We start from the raw sequence: 22,414 nt of genomic DNA, 5'->3' as shown, positions 1-22,414 counted from the left end.
CAAGACAAAACAGCAGGGTTTGTATGTAGTTTGTACAACTGGGAAAGTATGCAGCAGCTTTCTTTTAAGGCTGAGTAAAATATTTTTGCCATATTCCTAGTCTCAGACTAGAGCAAATATACTGAATAGAACTCTAATTAGCGTCCAAAAACATATTTCAAGACATGACAGTGTCAAACAGGACATTTACTGCAGTAAATGAAGCATGCTAATTAGACAAATCTTCAGCTTACCTCAAGTTCTCATTTCTTTCTGGACATGTCAGTTTTGCAAATCTTATGAGGTAGTCTAGTTCTTTAGAAGGCAAGTATATTGCACCATTCACACCACCTTTGAAATCTTTCTGAACATGCTCTTGAGTGAAGTTCTGCAGCACATACTGGACTTGAAGTATTGTACGCAGTTTTTTCTTCTCTGCTTCAAGCTTCAATAGACTCTCTCTTCTTTGAGCCTTTCTCTGTGCTTTCAGCAGCTATTTCAACACAGGAATTCAACAGTTAAACACAATGGTTGAATAACAGAGTTCTATAATATAACGCACCAAGTTCTAGTATTGGTTATCCTACACTGACAAAAACTAACCTTGGATAGATGGCAAGCTCCTAATTCTTTCTTCAAATACTCAACCAAGACCTTCCAAGTCCCTCCTCTGGCAAAGCTCCCTATTTCTCCATTAATTCTCTATAGATTTTCATTACTAAAATCTATAGCTATTGCTATAGATTTAAAATCCATTGCTATAGATTTTGTTACTAAAAATCAAATTTAGTAGAGTATCTGAAGTTTCTTTGCAAGATGTGAAAGCATGCAGTTTTTTAGAACACACTAAGAGACATAAGGACACTGTTGCCAGAATACCCCCTAGCATTCCAGTAATGGGTATTTGCTGCAGAATCCACATTGGCCACAGGAAAAAAAAAAATGTTAGCCTTTGAATATAGGATAAGCTCAATAAGTTTAAGCTAGCAGAAGCTAATGGTAGATTTTTGATTACTAAAAACACCTGCAGGTCACACCATGTCACAAACCTTCTTTACTGATATTTTATGGACACCTACAAGCAATATGAGACAGTCCATATTTTGATATTCAGCACAGTGGTTTGTGTTCAACGTACAGTAATTGAGTGAATCCCAAAGCAACACTGTCACTGAAAAGGCTTAAACCTCTCCTTACACAATGCAGTCAATCTCTTAAAACACTACCTGGAATTTGGAATTACTACATATACAAGAAAAGAGAAGCCTCTAGGAGGAACTGCATGGGTCTCAGTCACAGAAGCCATTTTACTAGTCTTTCAGCATTATAGAAGAGGCAAAGAAGTAAACCCAGAACAGTGACTAAATACATTTAGCAACCCTTAGACCATCTTTTTCATAAGGATAGCATTTGCCTGAGAGCCAAGAGACCACTTTCTCTAGTAGTCAAAGAAAGCACTTGGTTACATAAAAAAAATACTGCGTTATCCCCTGAATAAAGTCCTAAATAAAACACTAGATCTGACTTGCCATAGTTAGAGATGACTACAGCAGAATAAGCAGCAGAGTCCTCAGTCTTCAGTAAAGTTTCACAAATAGCTGTACTTACTGAAGCCAAAGCAATTTAACCCCAGCACTTCCCCCCCACACTGGGAAATCTCCATCTAGCCCAGCCTCCAGAACACTGAAGGATGACAATCTGAATCAGGTCACTTAGATGCTTGGTGCAGTCAGGTCTTGAAAATATCTGATACATATGTACTGGGTCTGGCTGGAATGTTAACTGTGAGAGAGCGGTTGTGGGGTTTAGCTGCCCAGCACGGTAAAGCCACCACAACATATCAGCTTCTCTAGACCAATTCTAGTGCTCTAAGTGACAGTTCCCTTCCATCTAGTTAGAATCTATTTTATCCCGGTTTCCTCTTACCACATACCTCAGTACAAATCCTAGCTCCATCCTTTCAATTATCTTTTGTGTTTTGATGGCTAATGTTACATCTCCTACTAAGTGTTCACTTCACCATGCTTAGTAAGTCCAGCTCTTCCAGGTTCTCATCACAGGGCTCATGCTTCAGCCCCCAGTAGTTCACCCCTATGCAGGGGATGAACACAGCCCAGGCACAAGCTATCAGCAAAATGGCTCATGGTTTCAAATCCAAATGAACTGCAGTCACCTCAAACACAGCCAAGCAACAACACTTCAATTTGCCTAAGTCTTTATAGTGGTACCCAGTGAATAACTACGTTGTTGAGGTCAATGGTGTCCAAAGTTGTCAACATTTACTGATCTGCTCAGCTACTCCAGACAGTATGAGCAGATTGCTCCCCTGAGTTCTGAAACAGATGCTTCCTATAGTCAGTGTAGGGGCATATAAATGTAGCCATTAGAAGAGCAGCACAAAGTGTGCAGTCACCTCCTGATATCATGACCAACATTTCATACTTACGTCTTGGCTAAGACCTGAAAAAGTCTTCTGAAGCTCCTTGGCAAACTCTAAGTTGTGTACTACTTCATCATATTTCTCTACTGCCTCCTAAAAAGGAAGAGACAATACATTTTTAATGCTTAAGACCACTCATTGCACATCAAATACATTCTATTTAAAATCTCATTGAGAACTACTCACTTAGTGGTACTTCTCTGAATTGTAGCTTTAAAGATACTGTCTGTAATTGGTGCTTAAATTTAGTTGTATCATTCATCCATAACAACCTGAGATTCAGTACAAAGCCAGCTCCCACCACACCATTTCATCTGTATGACTTTTCAGGCAAAATCCTGTTCAATGCTTGGTATACCAATACCAAAACAGAAAAGCCTTAACACCACTGTTACTTCATTTTTCATTTTCTTTTTTGCTCCTTTAGGTCTCAATCAAAAACATCTGCTTAACATCAGATACTAGCATGAAAGCTTGAAAGGAACACAGAGGACAGACAAGTTCAGTGTAGAACCTCTACTCTGATGCTTAGCTGAATGCCTCTGCAGATAACTCAAAAGCTTTAGAAAGCTAATGATACAGAAGGCAAGTCATACTTTCAGAAAGTCCTGCAAATTTGATTTCTACAAATCAAGCAGTGTTCTCGTCTTCATTAATGGCTTTAATGCACTTTTTACTCTCTAGTCTTCAAAAAGAAGATTCTTAATTGCATTTTGATATACCCTAGGTTTATGAGTTTCCCCTTCCCCACTGTCAGTTAATTTTACAGGCCCACTTAACAGCTTTGGAGATAACAAAATGCTGTAGCTCAGACATGCTGTACATCGCTCCACTTAGCATAAGGCATGCCTGGGAACTAACCCAGTAAATTTAAATGTTGGTTCACATGTGCTTTACACTCAGATTGGTTTATGCTTATAACAAGACATCAGAAGTTGTACTAGCACTGGTTTGTCAGTCTATCAAAGTTCTTTCAGTTGGTATTAACATTGACACAAATGTTTCATCATTGCAGTGAAAAATGTTTTGTCTGTCAAAGTAATATTTGGGATATGCAAATCAGTGTGTCTAAGCAACTAGAAAGCAAATTACAGGTCAATTTGTTCCATCAGGCTGGTTGTTTAGTCACTTGTATTCACTTGTAATATGCAGGATTACTATAAGTGATTCTTAACACAAAGAAGCTCATGAGTTACTGTTATGTACTCAACTAGTATTTTAAGTCTGTCATCAATTTATCAAGCACCTTCTGAGAACTAATTAGCAGGTTCACAAGTGCTCAGAAGAATTTGACCTTTAAGATCCCAGTGCCCACAGATTTGATGCATAAGGAAGACTCACAGACTACCAACTTACGAGGCAGACTGCAGTGACTGCTTTTAACCTTGTAAACTCTGAAGTAATACTCCTTACCCTGAAATATCAAGAACTGGTTGTCACTGCTAAGACAAACCATAACACTGTGGAAAAGAAAATGCTTTCTTTTGTCACATCCCTGTTATTAACATTCATTACGAGAAACAATGTTGGAGTGACAGTAAGGAAGAAAATCTGCTGAGCATGCAAAATAGTATAACATTGCCAGTGAGAGTATTAAACTTGCTGGAAGCTCCTCATTTTTGAAACCTAGAAGTTCTTCTTGTGTGCTAGCTGTACTTTCCCAAAGTACAGCTAGCACACAAACTCTGGCAGGCATGCACCATGAGCAATTAGTTTAATTCAAGTTGTCTGCAAAAACTAGCTCATCACTACATGTACCCTGCTCCCTGTGTAGAAAAAACAATGAAAAATATAAACAACATCAAGCTGCATTAGAGCTCCACTATACTATGGGCAGAAAAGCTTTATTTAGGCAAATGCCTGAACTATTAACCTGTGCTCTAGTTTCAAACTACCAGGTCTCAGTATTTGTATATGCATTGGAGATTTGCATATGAAAGGTATGCATAAAAGTAGCACTCCTGTATCTGAACCACTGAAATGAGGGCCTTGACTAGATTAGTTAAATACTGAGTTGATACATCCTTTCACAACAGTTATCTGAACAGTTTGGATAACAAGTCACTTCACTAGCAAGGTTGACCCTCATTTTCCATTTCAGAAGCCTGAGATGTCCTAGAAACTTCAATGAAAATACTTGATACTTAAAAGTTAAGCTCAGTTGGGAATAGTGAAAGCCAGTAACCACGTTCACATTCTAAAGTCAATGCTGCTGAATGCATCTGCAGACAAAAACATTTACAGAATCCTTTGCCTCATTAGTCCCCTACATCTTAATTTCACTTTCATCTGTTGACTTATGATAGCCCAGAGTATAGACTAAACAAAGTCACATTTCAGAGTAGCTTTAAAACACAACTTGGATTAGCCTTGAACAAGAGAATACTATTCAGTAGTCTTATCAACAGAAGAAAACTGACTAACATTTGGATCTGAACACAACAGCAGGCTCTTCTAAAACTAAACCTGGAGTCAGGTTGAGCTTAGAACTAAGAGATAATTGTCTCACTCCAAATGATCAGATTTAATTTAGCACTCTTGCACTTAAAGGGCAAGAGAACACATCAGATCCCATAATTTAACACTTAACTATCATGTACTCTAACAGGCCTACCTTTAAGCAGCAAGTTATTTCTGCTCTTATCCCCACTATTGCAAGTTATTACTTACAAATGACTCCAAGTAAGGATATTTATGCTCTGAGACTGCTGTATTACAATGAAGTTAAGCCACTGAATTATTTGTCCAGCTAGTCAGTTTGCAGAATCCAGTACTGGAACTCCAGTGACAATGCCCTTTTTCACAGGACTCTTCTTAAACATGTCTGTGAAGTACTTCTGAAATGACCAGGGCAATAAATCTTGTAGATTGTGTAGCACCCTGGTACCACACACACTTAAACAGCAATAACTTCCATGTTGCAGAAAGTTGCTTTCTGCTCTAGCATCCATTCAAGTCCAAGAGAAATAGCCAGAACCACTATTTTAACACCAGGCAAGTTTAAACTCACTTCGTGAATGCACCACATTTATTGATTAGTGATCTTACATCTTGGCATTCCAAACTCTAGCAGTCTTGGGTACAAAACAGACATTCTAACAGCATTTGAGTGCAGCAGTGACTCCCAGCCCTCTAATGGCAGCACCAGGACAAGGTAGTTTTCCCAGTTAGGTCACAGAATCATCTAGGTTGGAAGAGACCTCCAAGATCACCTAGTCCAACCTCTGACCTAACACTAACAAGTCCTCCACTAAACCAGTAGTTCATAGCTAGATTATGGCATTTTTAAGCCTTTCAGTTCCATGCAGATTACACTAAAGTCTTCCTTTTACCAACAAGGCCTTTATCAATTATACTTCAACTACTGATAGCCAACAGCTGTGTAACCATCATGCAATTTCAAGAAGCACCTATTAATGAGGCCTTGAGGTCTGTTCTAACACAGCAATGCCATGTAGGTAAGCTGCATATGAACATCTCAAAGAGGTATAGGAGCATGAAGCTGAAAAATGAAGCTGAAAGCCTACACAGCAAAGATAACTCACCGCTCAACTAAGTTATCAATAGCTGACCCCATTTAGTTTAGTGACAAATACCATTTAAAAAGTCTGCATGCACTGCTTCTGTAAAACTGTACTACCACCTTTTTTGGCAAGCTAATTGTTCTAGGATGTTTGTTTGAAGGTTTTAAGTCCATCCACTCCCACATAAAGCAAGCTTACCAACTGGTCTTGATTGAGAGCTTCTCCCTTCTTCAGCCGATCTTTGTAGTCTTCTAGCTTAAGCTGTAAAAAAAGAAAATCAAAGTCCATTTTTATATTGATTTCTAATGTCAAGAATTGGTTATGAGTGAAGTTAAATATTTTATTTCAAGAAATCTGCATACTGTAGCAAAGTAGGAACTTTCCTACTGCTCATTTTCAGGAGGAAGTAACACAGATTTTGCAGTCTCAGTCTCCAGAGCTACCTACTTTCCCCCCTTCAGTCTTGCATTTTTACTTTTGTTTCATTTAAGAAATAACACATTGACTCTAGACCTTTAAGAGGGTCCAAGTACATCCTGTGCCCTTATTTGAAAGTATTGGGCATTTATTTTTTTGCTGCAATTTAGTTATCTTACACTGGATAGAACAGTTTTACTTCATTTCCTGCTCTGTGTCTTCCAAAATCTGAGGTCATTTGTGTCAAAAAAATTATTGCACTGTTTCCTAAGAAAATGGACAACTCAACTAGAAAACAAGTTTTATTTCTAATATACTGTAGCAGTCTATAACAGCCAAAATAAAGAATGCAATACTAATCTTCATTAAACACAGGAAAAACAGGGAGTTGATTACCACAAAGTTGAACATTATTTAATTTGTGTATCTGCCTAGACAGGCTTTACTGACACAGTATCTAGGGTTAGGAATACTTTCTATCATTCTAGCAAGTCACACTTATTTGCTGGTGAGGCCATATTGTCTACACTCACATGAGCCAATCAAAAATACTGGAGAAATTCACAGCAGTACGCTTCCTTGGATGAGTTAGAATACAGCAAAGTTGCTTAATCACAAAGGAAACATGCTTATCTGAGATTATTCAGAATTGCAGCATGATGCATGACAAAAGACAGCAGTAATACTGCATGCCCTGCAGGAGGATCAAGTCCCATAACCGTATAGCCTGAAGTCTGATGTAAATCCCTCTTCATCTCCCCAAAAACGTAACATATAATCCTTTTCAAACATTTATAGAATCTCAACATCCATACAATTGCATTACTTATAATCCTGACCCAATACTGAAAGCAACAGCACCATCATTCTTCCAATCTTATAGAAAAGTTCATCTTCACAATTAAAAATCTGGCACATGCATAGCTTTCAGTCACCTACCAGTCAACTGAAAAGTCCTAGAATACAAAAGCCTGAGCAGCTACAGCAACAATATTTTAGATGTATAATTACCTCAGTACTTACTAATACCATTCCCTTAAAGGACCAGTTCAAAGTCAGGAGAGCAGGTTTGGGGGCTTTCTGTATATAAGTCCTATAGTTAATAACATTTGTCTATAGGTATAAGATAGAGAAGTCAAAGAAGTCGATCTATGCAAAGTATATGGCAATACATATTTAATAAAATATGACATTGCCATTAGCCAGAGGAAACACTGCTGCTCATTTGCAATTTTACATATATCTCTACATCCTAATATTAGATGCATGTAATCAATAGAAATATTAAGACTTTAAGACTGTAAGCTAACTCAGATTGGTTCTAAGTTATTTCTGAACTCAAGCCTGCCAGAGAAGGCTTGACATCCCCAATGTCAACCAATATTCAATTACCTTCGAATTACCAGAGAGCAGGTTTATAGTTAACAGCTACTTTGCTGCTTCACTGAAACAATGCTGTGCTCACACAATGTCAAATAGCCCATTTCAGAACAAGGAGAATAAAGAACACCATTTTCTACTACACAGAGGCTCAAAGTGGTAAAAAAATAAATCTACGTTCAGGTCATTTCATGGGTTATTTAAAAAATCCTTTATTCCTATGCATGCCTTGGTCCGGCTTCTGTACACGTGAAATTTTAACTGTTTAAAAGCGTGCCATAGCAAAGGAAAGAGTTACCTTCTTTTTCTCAATGTTCCTGATCTTGTGTTTGAGGCAGATAAGCCCATTATCAATGTAAGTCTCGTACGCCTGGGAAGGAGAGGCCGCCGAGTTGAGCGCAGTCTGCAGGGGGCTGGGGGAAGGCTGGCTCTCCCCCGACGCGTTCACCTGCTGCTTGGCCGCCTTCATGCCCTTCTCCTCCCCGTCCTCTGACCGGCCTGAAGGTGACGATGGGCGGCGGAAAGGGGCTTGGGAAAGCTGCACCATTGAAATGGATGGAGCTGCAAAGAAACTCCGTTGGCAGGGCGCTCCCTTCCCCAGTCCCATCCTTTCGCAGCAGGACCCCCACCCTTCCCTCCCCCCTTCCCCTATACCCACCTTTAGGCTCCCCTACCCTATATAGCGGGGATTTTGGCAGCCGCAGACCCCCAGCAGGGATTTTAAAGCAGGGCAAAGCGGGTGCCTTGCCCGAGCCTCCCCACCCAGCCCTCCCCCCGAGGGGATGCTTCCAGAAGCCCGGCCGCTCCCCGCACGGCTACCCCCATCCCCTACCTCCCCCCCCCCCTTAAACCAGCTTCGTGACCTTCGCAGCCACCACGCAGAGCGGCGAGAATTCAGATTAAAAAAAGGGAAAATGGTTAAAAAAATGGGGAAAAAGCGGTGCTGAGGGAGAGAGGGAGGCTGCGCCCCCCCCCCCCCCCGCATCGCCCCGCTGCCCCCTCAGGGAGGGGCCGGCTTTCACCTTGAGCCGCGGGGCGATGACACCACACTTCCCTCGCCCGCCGCACTGGGGAGCGGAGAAAAAAATATGAAATAAAATAATAAAATTAAATTAAACAAAATAGAATAAAATACAACCCGCAGCCCGCGGGAGGAGCCGCTGCAAGGCCTGGCCCTGAGGATGGGGGGGAGGCACCGGCTCCCTCCTCACGCCTGGGTGCCGCTGAGGCGCCGGTACCGGTCCCCGGGTACCCCCCCCCAACCCCACCACCACCCCACCGCCGCTCACCTCGGTGCCGCACACGCTCAGGCCCGCCCCGCCGCCCGCCCCCCGCTTTATATTGCGGCCGCGAGCCGCCGGCCACGGGGCAAGGCGGGACCGAGCCGCCGGGGCGGGCGGGGCCGGGCCCTGCGCTGCGCTCACCCCCCCCCCCCCCGGGTCGTGTGGTGGGGCCGGGGCCGGCAGGGGGCGCGGGGCGGGGAGGGGCCGGGAGGGGAAGGGGGTGTGCCAGGATGGACGGCTTTGTAGGATCATAAAGATGGAAAACACCTCCAGCATCATCTATCTGGTCCAACCGTGCCTCAACCACCAGTGTCACCCACTGACCATGTCCCCAAGCACCACGTCCAGCCCCCAGGGACGGTGACTCCACCACCTCTCTGGGCAACCCGTCCCAGTGCCTGGCTGCTCTTCCTGAGGAGAAATCTCCTCATTGCCAGCCTGAACCTCCCCTGGTGCAGCTTGAGGCCATTCCCTCCAGTCCCATCACTAGTTATCTGCAATAAGAGGCTGACCCCCAGCTCCCCACACCTTCCTTTCAGGTACCTGTAGCAAGCAATGAGGTCTCCCCTGAGCCTCCTCTTCCCCCAGACCAAACACCCCCAGCTCCCTCAGCCGCTCCTCACAGGACTTGTGCTCCAGGCCCTTCACCAGCTCCGTAGCCCTTCTCTGGACATGCTCCAGGGCCTCGATGTCCTTGTATTGAGGGTCCCAAAGCTGAACACAGCACTCGAGGTGCAGCCTCACCAGAGCAGAACACAGGGGGACGATCACCTCCTGGTCCTGCTGGCCACACTATTCCCGATCCAAGCCAGGATGCCATTGCCCTTCTTGGCCACCTGGGCACACTGCCAGCTCGTGTTCAGTTCCTTGGTGCCCTGAGGAGCAGTTTCTGGGCGAGTGCAGCCTGCCACCGATTTCATGGAAAAGGGGCAAGAGGTGTGACGCTGTCATGCCTACCGTTGTTCATGAGGGAGAGGTGCCCACAGACGCCCTGTCCCTGAGCATGTGTCACAGCAGTTTCCCTGAACAGCAGCCCCAGGACAGGCTGACTTTTCTCTCCAGCAGAGGATTGTCACCTTAGTGCAGAGCCCAGGCTCCACCTGCTCACCACATGAAGCCCAGCTGCACCCTTTTGATGGCAAATTTTGGGTGGCCATAGGAAAATACAAAATATTGATCTGTGCCTGTTTAAACTGGGAGGTGTCTTTCAGGCCACTGCAGGGCTCTTTGAGGAGACTTACAGGTCTGGTCGTTTTATGTAAATAAAGATGTGTGTCCTCTGTAAATGAAAACCAATCACTGAAACACTTAATAGCTAGCAAAGCCCTTAAATCCAATGAATATAGACACTGAAGCAAAGCAAACTTTTGTTAATCTCTAACGATGACATCAGTGCCACACAAGGTATAAAAGGAGCAAACACACCTTTCAGAAAAACCCAGAGGATTAAGATGGAATTGTTTTCTGTGTTTCTCTTTTTGTGTCCCTTAGCACAAAAGCAATAAATAATAAAGCAAATTCGGAGTGAAAGTGATGAAAATAGAGATATACATCAGTAAGGAAGGATTGTAAAGAGAGGCTTTACAGAAAGGTGCTCACATAGTACACCAGATAGATGACAGAAATGGAGAAGAAGGGATCATATAAAAGAAAGATTGCATTTAAAAAAAAAAAAAATGCAAATGATAAACGGTTCAGATGTTGAAGGAGACTTCACAGAATAACCCAGAATCTGATTCAGTAACACCCAGAATGGGTTGTAGCATCCACAGTCTTGCCACTTCTGCTTTGATCGCCAGTGGGGGAAAAAAAAAACAAAAACAACTTTATTTTTCTTCAAGTCCTAACTCCTAGAAAAAAGTCATTGTAAGTCTAGTTTGCGTGACTGTGAAGAATGCCAGTGACTAAGACAGCTTGTAAAAAGATCTCAACATGTACATAACTTCACTAGTCAGGAGGATGCTAACTCAAGCATTTTGAAAGTCAACCTTCTTCTGGTGCAATGCCAGCAGCAGATGTTACCAAATATTTTTGTTCTTACAGAAGTTTGCACGCCTGCTTGACTTCGTGCCATTGACTTGAACGGGAGCAGTCATAGTACCTGACAAGGCGAGGCTCGCTTGCTTTCCCAGGATCAACAACGTCCAGTGAAAGTCCTTCAGATATATTTCTGTTCTTTGTGTGGTTCTGTTGAAAGCTAGCACTGATGGGCTAGATCCTTGCAAAGTAATTATAAAATGAATGACCAATTAATGCATGTATTAATAACAAGTCATAATTAATGTGCAGGCACCTGGGACTATTCTATAAATCATAATTACAGCTGGCAAACTGCTGTATAGTGCATTTTTACAATTTGGAAATTCTATAAAATAGGGGAAAAAATGAAAGGAGGATTCATATAGTCAAATCTATATTTAAAAGCAAAGGATATTTGAACTTCATTTTAAAACAAATACAAAACAACTACTTGAGGCTGATGCTATTTGTACATGTACAGTATATATATGTAGTCTCCAGAATGCCCTAAAGAGAGTTATTAATGGTCCAAGGTCAAGAACATCAAAGCTAGGAAATGCCAGGATTAAGAGCAGCCTACATTAATGATACTCCGTTTTGCAGAGCCATTCTGAGATCATGTCTAAGTAGACGATCATACAGTATCACAGTCTAGCCACATACAGATCAAATAGATCGCACTGTCCTAGGCTTCCAGTATTCCCAACTCTGGGATTTGTGTGTTTTGCTCCAGCATCTGAAGGGGATTGCTATTTAGTGGCTGAAAAAAACCACACACATTTTGATCTTTTTTATGTTCAACTGATTCTGCTCATCCCTTCCAACCAGGGCTGCCCTATTGTTTTCCCAGTCGCAGTGGTTTATCCCACTCACATTTTTCTTGCCTTCCTATTTCCACTCGTGTACCCCAGGCTCAGTCTTTCTGCCCAGGTCTGCACGTTGCCTGCATAAAAGGCTCCTGTGTGAAGCAGTATGTCCTTCGCACACAGAATCAGAAAATACAGAGTTGAAAGGGACCCACAAGGATCATTGAATCCAACTTCTGGCTCCACACAGCACTACCTAAAAATTAAACAATATGATTCCAACCATTTGCCCAACCACCTCCAGTTTTCCTTAGCTGCCACAACCCTTCCTGCTCCCCATGTGTCCTGGCTTCCAGACCCAACCTGCCTCTCTCCAGAGCCAGTGAGCCAGCACCCCTGTGGCCATGGTGGAGACTGAGACCAGGCTCCCAATTTCATTCACTACCATCCTTTTTATTAGTGTATTGTGAGGCCCCAGAAAGTAAACGGGTATGTAGAATAGGATCAGCTGCTGGCTAACTTTAGGAAAGCCATGCAGTAAATATGTTGCGAAGATTACACAGTGATGGACTAGAGAAACCTGTTTCAGTCTCAAAATATCCCTCAGAAAGGTAGACCAAAGGATTTTCGAACCAACAAGGGATAAATCAGTAGGATCTGACAAAGAGGAATATGAGTCAGAATTACACCCCATTTATTGGAAGAACCTGGAGGATCTTAGGAAATGTGTTGCTGCAAGTCTATGCCATGCTGCAAGCGGTTTTTCCATGCACACCTTGTGGCTACCTGTCTGCTTTTCAGAAGTCAAAGCCAAGGAGCATGGTGAAAGGATGCTTCACTTGGTGTCCAGTGTTGCATCACATGAGCTGCTGCACTCCCCAGTGATTTCAAACTAACTTTTGCAAATGTTTCCTAAAGACACAGTTCTGTCTTTTCTCAGCCTGATCCTCCCTTTACACTCCAGCTCCTCGTCTCCTTGTCTTTTCTTCACAGGATCCTAGTTTCAGGTTCCTTGGGTAAAACCTTTTTCTCCTTCCTTTTTTACCTCTGTGTTCAGCCCTGCCTAGCAAACCAATTCACATCCCTGCTGTTCTTGTGCAGCCAGTGCCAGGGCACCCTTTCCAATTCCCAGCCAGTTGTAACCTCACTCAGTCCTAACCTCACCAGAATTTTTGATTTTGTTGACTCTTTTGCATTCCCTTCATTTTTTTTTTCTTCCACTTTCTGCATTTTCATCAGACATTTCATTCTTCCATAATGTTTAAAGGAAAGAGGAAAAGGAGCTCTGAAAGTAAGCAGAAATCATTCTCCTGCCTGGGAGCAGCCATTACAAGCTTAGTCAAATTCTCCCTCCATAGCTCCAGGACAAACAGGGTACGGTTAATTAAAACCCATGTTAACATGTATAAGATCTGTGAGGTGGCGGAGGTATGCTCACTGGCAGAAGCATCTTTGGAGAATTTACAAGCTCAGCTGAATAAACTCTCTGTGGAATATGTGCCTGCGTGTAAGCATATTGCACAAAAGCCACTCCTTGAAAACCAAGCTGAAATTCCTGTTCCCAGGCCGCAGGTTTCTGGAATTTCAGTGAAAGTGCAGAAAGGCCCCTGTGAACTCTGCTGTTTCTGTCTCCTTCCTGAGAACAGCCAACCCCAGGGGTCTCAGCTCAGTTTGAGGCAAACACCTAGACTGGAACATTTCGTTTTGAACTGAAAAAAAAAAGCTGCTAAAGTTAAAAAAATTTCAAATAATAATAATAATAAAATGGGAAGTTCTGGACAACCTTGGTAACAGGAGGGGCTAGCTGAGGAGAAGGAGGTTGTGGTTCACGTGGTGAACAGCAACGCCTGTTCCTGATAGTTTGGCAGTCTCAACTCAAATTTGACGTCTTAACTCAAGGCTTCATCAAGTCTCAGCTGCAAAAGAGCAGGCATTCGTACTGCATTTCTTGGTGGTTGTATACATAAAAATTTCAAAGAAAAATTGTTATTTCCAAGGATGAGATTAAAGGAAACATCTGCCCATAAATGCTTAGCAATAGGGACTGGCAAATGGAAGTGGACTCGCCACTTGTGTCAGCAGCATTGCTTTCGTTGACCTGATGAAAAACTTTTGCCTACTCATAAGCCTTGCAGGCTGCAGCTCACACCTGTGCTTGTTAGTTTTCCACCTAAACCCTCTCCAGAGGTCATGTGCAGGAACCATGCAGACTGTAAAGCTTTGAAAGGCTGCTGCACTCTGTGCTGAGGACCACCTTCATTTTCAGGACAGGAACCTTACGCCTGTGTTTTCTGTGTTTCTGCCAATGGGCACATGGGCAAGAAGATGCTTAACCCAGGTGCACAGGAGATAAAAGGGAGGAAGATAATATATGGGACAGAAAAGTAGTTTGAACTCTAGACTGTTGGGGGAACCTTGTAAATTTGAAATTAAAATATCAGCAAGGATGTAAAATTAGGGGCTTAAAGGCTAGAAAATTGTAGACTCCTTAAGATTTAGCAAAAAATAAAATAAATAAATAATAATAATAATAATAAACACAAACATTTATCGTGTTATTTTGTGCATGAAACCCATTCCTTCCTTCTGTTTTGTTTTGCACCTGGCATGGATGTGGCCTTACAACAAAACCGATTGTTCATTAAAATGGTTGCCGAGTGCAGGACTCGGTGCTGCATATTTTTGTGCTAATTTTTTGCCGAATTTAGAAGACTTACAGTGAATAAACATGATAATTGCAAGAAAAGATGGCTTTATGGATAATGCAACTGAATTTGGGCTGCATTTATTCCCATTTCTACTACAGACCTTTGGAGAACTTTACATGGACATGATCCCCATTTTGTAGATGGCTTAGGGTCTGGCTGCAAGATGAGCACCCGTGGCTGCAACTAAGATAAGCAGGGGAGATGCTTTGGGCAGAATATGGTCCTTGGTGTTCTGGAGAATGAGACGTTAAGTGTTTCCAACTACACACTCCAAGCTTTGACGATTTTTGCCTGTAGAAAAGGGGAATTACCCCACCTCCACCTTTCACAGGTATGCTGATAAAAACAAAGATAACTTCGGTGAAGTAAATGTGGGATGTTGTGGAGCAAACAGCATGTGGAAGAATGACTGCCTTTGGGATTTAGAGCAGAGCTGGAACTGTATGCTCTAAATAACGAAGAGGGTCATGTGGTGGAGAGTAAATATTAAAATATTTAATAGCCCCTCAGTGAGCGCTGCCCAGCCCATGTCTTGCAGAAGTCCTGTGGAAATGCAGCATGGTAGTAACATCAGCATTGGACTTTATCATTTCTACACACTGACACATTTAGGAATTGGATTTAAAAAGCAGACATATTCCTGGCATTGCCTAATTTCAGAGTGCCTCCTTTGGCAGTCACACCATTCCAGTAAAATAGGCACGAGATATTGAAAGGAGGGGTGAACTGCTAAGTTTATTTTCTCATGGAAAACAAACCAAACCAACCAACCAACCAAACAAACAAACAAACTCAATTTGTTTCCAAAACAGACCTTTATTATCTAGTTTTGGTAGCCTGTGGAAAATGTTTTCTTATTCCTAATGGTAAAGGAGAGCTCTGTGACTGGAAGAGATTGTTTTGAACAGGAACTCTAACACCGCACATGCTCAGACAAAACTGAGGAACCTGAGAATAAGAGATGAAAAGCATGCCCTGTTTGTGCTGCTTTCCTATCTTTTAGTCCTTTGTAACAGCATCAGACCTATGCTGCCAGTGCTCTGCTCCTTCCATTGCTCCTCTGCTGACTGAGGGAAGCCCCTTGGGGCAGTCACCTTTTTCTCTGGAATTTCTCCCTTGCCATCCTCCTCTTTGATGACAAGGTAATGCAACCATTACTTCTGAATTCTCCTTATGCTTCTCTGTTCTTCCCTGTGGCACACCAAAGTTATTATTGTTTCTTTAATTTTCCACTGATTTTCTTGATTTTGTTAACCTCTACAGTCTCCGTGTTCTCCATGCTCCTCCAACTTCCCTGCCCAGGTCCCTCTCTTGTATGCTGTTTTCCTGCTACGATGTCCTTTCTGGTTTTCTTCCACTCGTGGAAATCTACAGTACAAATCCCTTGTAAGTTAATTCCGTATTTCAGTAAAACTTCCTCCTCTCCATATTCCTCTGTGTTTGTCTTCCATAAAAAGGGCTCCTCACCAAAGAGCTCTTCTTTCCTGCAGGTGGAATTGGTCTCCCACATTGTATTTCTTTGTTAGAGCACTTGTTTCTTATGGACTTTATCTCCATTAAAGTGACCTCCCAATAATTTCTTAATACTTTTTTTTTTTTTTTTTTTCCCTCAAACATCTGTGGTCTTTCTTCAGATTTCTGAGTTCTTATTTGAGCATCTTTTCTTCTTACAGAATTTGATTTGCTGGCTTGTTCCACCACCTCAGCTGCAGGACCCTTAATGTCTCCAGTCACTGCGTTGTAGAAGAGCTCGTGGCATCTCACATCTTGGGCTGTCTGTACCCAAGGGACCGTGGTGCATAGCTCAAAAATGTTCAAGACAAATAGGTCTTAAAACAGCTGGGCTTCCTAGTTTTCTTTTTCCCATGAGTATGGAAATTATTCCAGCTATGATATGGGCATGATTAATGATATGGACAGATTAGAAGCTTTCATGCCTTTCATCCTATAACAATAACCATAACTCTTCCAGAGAAACTAATGGATTTTTATTACTCCTAGGGAAATACTAATGACACATTTATTCATTTCTTATTGCCACCTAAATGCCTTTGATCTCAGGCTTTTCAGGTGGACCTGTAGAGAATATCTTCACTTATGTTTCCCTTTGAATCTAACTGATATCACAGCTCCCTTCTGGGACTCAGTTAAGCTCCACTTTAAAGTCTGATTTCAGACCACTGTGGACCATTTCTATCATATGGTACCTTTCTCTGTATCATTGCTATGGATTGTGAGAGAAGATAGAAAAACTTGGCCCTGCTCGCTGACCTATCTCATTAAAAAGAAAGGATGAGCAGTAGACAACTCGACATTCCTGAAATCTGTCTGTGACCTGAGCTCAGGGCTCTGTTCCTCTACCTTAATTGCTTTTTCTTCTCCAAGTTCTGAGTAATTTCATACGCAAGATTTTATGTGTGATAAGTAAGAAATGACTGGGGGGGTTGGAAATAGAACCAAGCCGCCCTCTAGTAGCTTTAATAAAGTGGATAGGTTATTTCTAAAAATGTCCATCTATGTACTTAATTTTATGCTGCTTATTGTCCCAGGAAATAAATAAAGAAAAATACTGATGACATGAATGCAAATAAACACAAGTATAAATATTTATTGGATAGGACCTCTGTTTCTTGAAGACCTCCAAGGACTCCTTGTAGTATTAAAAGCATGAAAAACAATTTTGATCATAATCCTTGATTTTACCACCTTTTAATAAAATTCAGGCTGATTACTAACTTGTATTCTAAGAAGATTGTACATTTTTATTGCAATCATGAGTTTCTTAAGCTAGCAAATAAGTTGCTCATAAATTTATCAATAACTGTACAAACATAGAAATTCACTATATCAGAAATAAGAGAAATTTGACAATTACCCATGTTTAACTTTAAGCATTTGAGTAATCACACAGACTTCATTAAGATAACGTACTCCACTAATTTCATTTTTATTATAAATTCATATTGAAAAGTAATTTTCGTTTGTTTTGCATTTGATGTTTTTCCTGCTCACAAGAGCTGTGATCTTAATGGGACAGTTCTTTCTCAGAAAGGAGCAGTCAGTATTTTGTCGAGATAAAATCCTGACAGCTTTCCAGCACAGTATTTGTATGCTAATGGGAAAGTGACATGAAAGAAATTTACTTAAGGTGTTTATGCATAAGTGTTCACTCTCTGGTTTATTCATAGAGTTAAGGTACATGTGTATTATTATGTTTTAAAAATATAATGAGCAGTGTTCACTCCAAAGAAGCTGATAAAAAAAAAAAAAAAAAAAAAAGAGGAAAACAAAAGAATTAGTGTTTCTGCAGCACTTTGAATAGGCAGAAATGTACAGTTATAAAAAAAAAAAAAAAAAGGTTAATGTCAAAAGTACACACTGTTGTTATACCTCCTAAAGCTGATGGAATATGAAGAACAATTTCTAGTTACAAACAACAACAAAAAGAAGCAACAAAACAAAACAAAACAAACAAAAAACAAAACAAAACAAAACAAACAAACAAAAAAAAACAGCTCTGAAGCCTGCCACAATATAGGACAACAGTTTCTCTAAATTGTTCACAATTTACACGTTTTCCAACCAGCTGTACACCAGCACAATCAAAGACTCAAAGATGTGAAATAATGAGAATCTTCAGTCCCTGGTCAAGCTACCGGCCGCGGTGTTTGCAGCTCCTCCCAAGAGCAGACCAGTACCACGCTCCTGCACCACTGCCACTGCTGCTGGTACGTAGGTATTTCTGCTCTCTGCAGAGAAACATGGTGGGAAAAACATACAGTGAAATCTCACAGGTTCTTAAAAAGTCCATTACAAACTGCAGCACCTTGATTTTATAAAGAAATTACTCAGACATGATGGGCATATGAGTCTGGGAGAGAGATTTAGTGACTTTCCTACAGCTTTGAAGGAAACCTATACAAGACAAACCAAAACACAGCCTTGAAATCTTCTCTTGCAGTAAGGCTGAAATTCAGCATGGACAGACGTGGTTATCTTCACATTTCAATGATAAATATGCACTCATTTCACTAAGTGACCTAGACTGACTCAGCAGTCAACAGCATGCTATACAAGGATCAGTACTACAGACTGAAATTAATAAATAAATATTAAAACAAAACAAAACAAACAAACAAAACAAACAAACAAAAAAAACACCTTTTGAACACTGCTCTGTCTTGCAGGTCTAGGTTATGGCTCCATAGCCCTCGCTACCAGCACATCATCAAGAGAACAAAATCCTGATCCAAGCTGATGCCTGGATGGCAGCCCCTCTTCACATGCCTCAGAATTCCTTGGAAGCATGTGAGTTACTCCGTATTTCAGGTGGAGGCATGAGCTGGTGGGCACTAGCCTCCCCCTGATGTCAGGGAAATGCTCAGCTGCTCTGAAAATAAAGCCACAAGCCTCTGGGGCTGCAAATATTTATTCGCAGGTTTATCTCTAGGTACATGAGTTATCCTGCAAGGCAGAACCCTGCCTTCACTGAAAGCATTGCCAATACTGCCACGGGCTTCCCAAGGGTCAGTGTTGTGCCCCTCACTCCCACTTGAATAATGAGACAAAATTTATGAGAGAGTTTTTAAATTGAAAACATCCACATTGCCTATTACACTGCGGTAACACCCACTCATGGTACTGCTGTTAGGTTCACACTGCCAAAGGTTTACTAGTTTCAGCTGTACACCTTAGCTTGTTCCAGCCAAAAGCTGAGTTTCCTGCATAGTTCTGGTGTGTTGTAGCACTGCAGAAAGCTCCCTGAAGCTGGCTAGCTGAAGTTAGGTAGGTATTTCTGCTCTCTGCAGAGAAACACGGTGGGAAAAACATACAGTGAAATCTCACAGGTTCTTAAAAAATCCATTACAAACTGCAGCACCTTGATTTTATAAAGAAATTACTCAGATATGAAATGCCAATATGATTTATAACTGATTTTTTTTTTTAAGTCTTATTTCAGTGGCACACAGGCTGACTCTCAGACTCCCTTACTTAATAGCTGTGTTGTTTTTTTGTTTTTTTTTTCCAGTGACATAGAGGCTCCACAGACCTGGCACATCCCCAAGTATAAAAGGGCTCCACACAGGGCAATACAATGCTGCTCAGCTCCTCTTCTGCTCTTTGCCTCACAGGGTGAGCAGAGAACAACACGCAAACCCCAACGAATACAAATGACTCTCAAAGCGGAGCCTAAATTAGCGGATTCATTTTTCATCATAACTTAAAGAAAATATATTCTCATGAAGCTTTCCCCCCACTAGCAAATGATCCTTCTCACATCTAACCAAGATATAACGATGTACTCTGAGCTTCTGTGTACTGGCTTGATCTTCACTTAGAAAAATTATAGCAGTTTAATGGGCTACAAAATGTTTCAAAGCTTTTATATATATATATATACATATATATATTTAGCTTAAGTTACTGTTGTAATTAGGAACACCACTCAGCCCAACAGCCACAGCTAAACAACATTTTAAATGGGAACTTCCCTTGAAAATTGGTGTCAAGGATGAAAAAATTGTGTAAAGCAGCATGTTGAAGTGTAGCACATTGGCCAGATGCCTTCTCAGCCTCCCAGGCAGCCTGCCCCAGAAAATGAACACACGCCTCACTGCGTGTGGGGTGTGTGGGCTGCAGGGGGGCAGTCAGGTTTGCTTGACTGGTAGGTTGAGAAGAAACAGGGGGGCATTCCTGAGCAGATGCATTTTATGGGATCGCTCTGTTGCCAGTCACCGAAGTACATGCTTAAGTGCACAAGAAATCCAATCGACTCCAATTTAATTTTAAACACATGCTTAGTACCTTTGTAGTGAATTTTTAGATTTCTTTAGCCTTTCAAAAAGTATTTTGGTTAGCTAAGAAGCAGTTTGTTGGACCCGGGTTAATCTCTTTTCCAGCAAATCCTGTAAGTGCAGGATTCCACGGGCACGAGTTTCACTAGCTTTATCCGGCACCTTTCATGGGAACCTTGTGGTTGTCAGCAAGTTTCCCACACTAGGAGAGAGTGCTTGTGGTGATGCTTAGCATCCTGACAAGGGAAGGAAGTTAAACTAGTTTTGTTGTTTGTTTTTTTAAATCATCACTTGATTAGTTTCATCTCGCTTCCTCTTCTGTTTGTCCTCCAAATATTCCATTTTCCTTAGGGGGTAACACCTGTGTCAAACATTTTTTCATTGACGCTTCTTGTTTTTAATAGCCCCGGGCTACCTGCTTCCCTTCTTCATCAGACAATTACACAATATGAAGTGCGTAACATGCAGATGAAGCACTGCTGAGGAAAGGATGTCTTGAACTCGTTATTTGGCAAGATCTGTAGCAATGAACTATTTGTGATGCTGATGGAATAGCATATGAAATAAATTAAGTGGAACTGACTTTGACATTTTGCATATGATAATAAAGAGCATAAAAGCAATGTCTTAAAAATTATTAAGTTGATTGAAATTATTACACTCTTATTTTCTACCGCATGTTAATAGGAGAGTTGTGACAGTGATTTCTAAATAGATAATAGAGAGCAGTGAGCTAACACACATGCTTTAGAACTGTGATGTGAAAATGTCTTACTTTGTTGCATAGTCATGAGGCTTATTACTTGCACATTTAATTTCCTTTAAATGCTTTTAGCCCAGTGAATGATTATAATTGTTAAATGAATGTGCTGAAGACTGAGTCATTTTTCTACTTTTTCTGCTATCTGGGTTCTAAGGAAGGTAGAAGTGATGATAAATGTGTTTTTGAAAAAGCCAAACAATTTATTTGTTCTGTTGGGCAGGAGTTTTCAAGTAATTTGAAAACTTAAATTAATTTACAGCTTATAACAGATAGCAGGAAGACAGTCCACAAAACCAGAAATCTATTTTTTCCTTTCGGTGGTTTGGAAGGGGTATAGTTGAAGTTACAAGTATTTGTAAGGACTATAGTTGAAGGTATACTGTAGTGATCAGCTAATATAATTTAACCCTCACTTAATTTATATATTTTTAAAAATTAAAACCAAAACAAACTTTTAGAAAAACTGAAATAATAATAATAATAATAATAATAATAATAATAATAATAATAATAATATAAATGAAGCTAGGGTTTCCATAGGATCTCTCAATTATTGGATAGTGCTTCATTATTTTATTATATTTACTACTTCACACTACTGCCGCTAGCCCTTACTAAGGCATTTTATTTAGTTGATTTTACTTATGTTGATTTTAAGACATTTCCATACATATTTTAAAGTTCTGTGTAGGTGTGTAGCCTGATCCATCCCACTAAGTACCTGCTTTCTATGTTTTTGTGGACTTTGTGTGGATGCTGCTTATAGAAGTAAAGACAAACTGAAATAATTCTTGTAACCCAGTAAGAATGTCCTTTCAGTGGGAAATGTGGTGTTCTTATAACTCTATCATATTTTTAGATGTATTATCCTAACCCTGGAATAACTCATGCTTTCAGGCATAGATGCAATCAAAGGCAAAGGAGAAAAGAGAAGAAAAAATCTTGAGTCTGAGTGGGGGACAGAGCTTTTGAGTTATCAGGGGCTCTGGGTGAACTCCCCTTCATGCATATATGTATGTGCATAAATTACGCTATTGCTGCATTACAACAGTGTATAATCACGTAAGTAAATACTGATTTACTATCTCTAAAATTTATATGCACATTTACAGCCACTATAAAGCTCATTTGAGCTGTCAGTACAGGGTATTGTAACCTGAGTGTAAACAGAAATCAGATTTTGGGTCTTTCTTAACTTTTCAAACAGCTACTCATCTTCAAAGACTGTAACATGAAGAGAAAAATATGAAACAGAAAGAAGCAATCTGCATTTTGTTCCAGCTTAGACAAAAGCAGAGGC

The 22,414-nt window shown here is 41.0% G+C and overlaps 1 protein-coding gene across 12 annotated transcripts in view; it reads right to left on the bottom strand.

Moving 5' to 3' along the window:
- The window catches only part of CAPRIN2 (caprin family member 2), a 37,791-nt gene extending 28,632 nt beyond the window's left edge, over positions 1-9,159 (bottom strand). For 10 of the 12 annotated variants that reach the window (XR_011809998.1, XR_011809997.1, XM_038176901.2 and 7 more), the window contains exons 1-5: positions 9,030-9,156; positions 8,039-8,301; positions 6,142-6,204; positions 2,426-2,512; positions 234-472 (exon numbers count right to left, since the gene is read on the bottom strand). Coding sequence is in view for 10 of the 12 variants with exons in the window: in XM_038176901.2 (XP_038032829.1) it covers positions 234-472; positions 2,426-2,512; positions 6,142-6,204; positions 8,039-8,287 (638 nt within the window). In the remaining 2 variants the exon portion in view is untranslated. Of the gene's footprint in view, positions 1-233; positions 473-2,425; positions 2,513-6,141; positions 6,205-8,038; positions 8,302-9,029 lie in introns of those variants that run through there. The other 2 variants (XM_072039482.1, XM_072039462.1) reach the window with 2 other exon arrangements.
- Positions 9,160-22,414: the final 13,255 nt, after the last annotated feature.

This window comes from Anas platyrhynchos, chromosome 1 (assembly GCF_047663525.1).
Source record: "Anas platyrhynchos isolate ZD024472 breed Pekin duck chromosome 1, IASCAAS_PekinDuck_T2T, whole genome shotgun sequence".
NCBI classification, from domain to species: Eukaryota; Metazoa; Chordata; class Aves; order Anseriformes; family Anatidae; genus Anas; species Anas platyrhynchos.
This window is presented reverse-complemented; position numbering and strand designations above follow the sequence as displayed.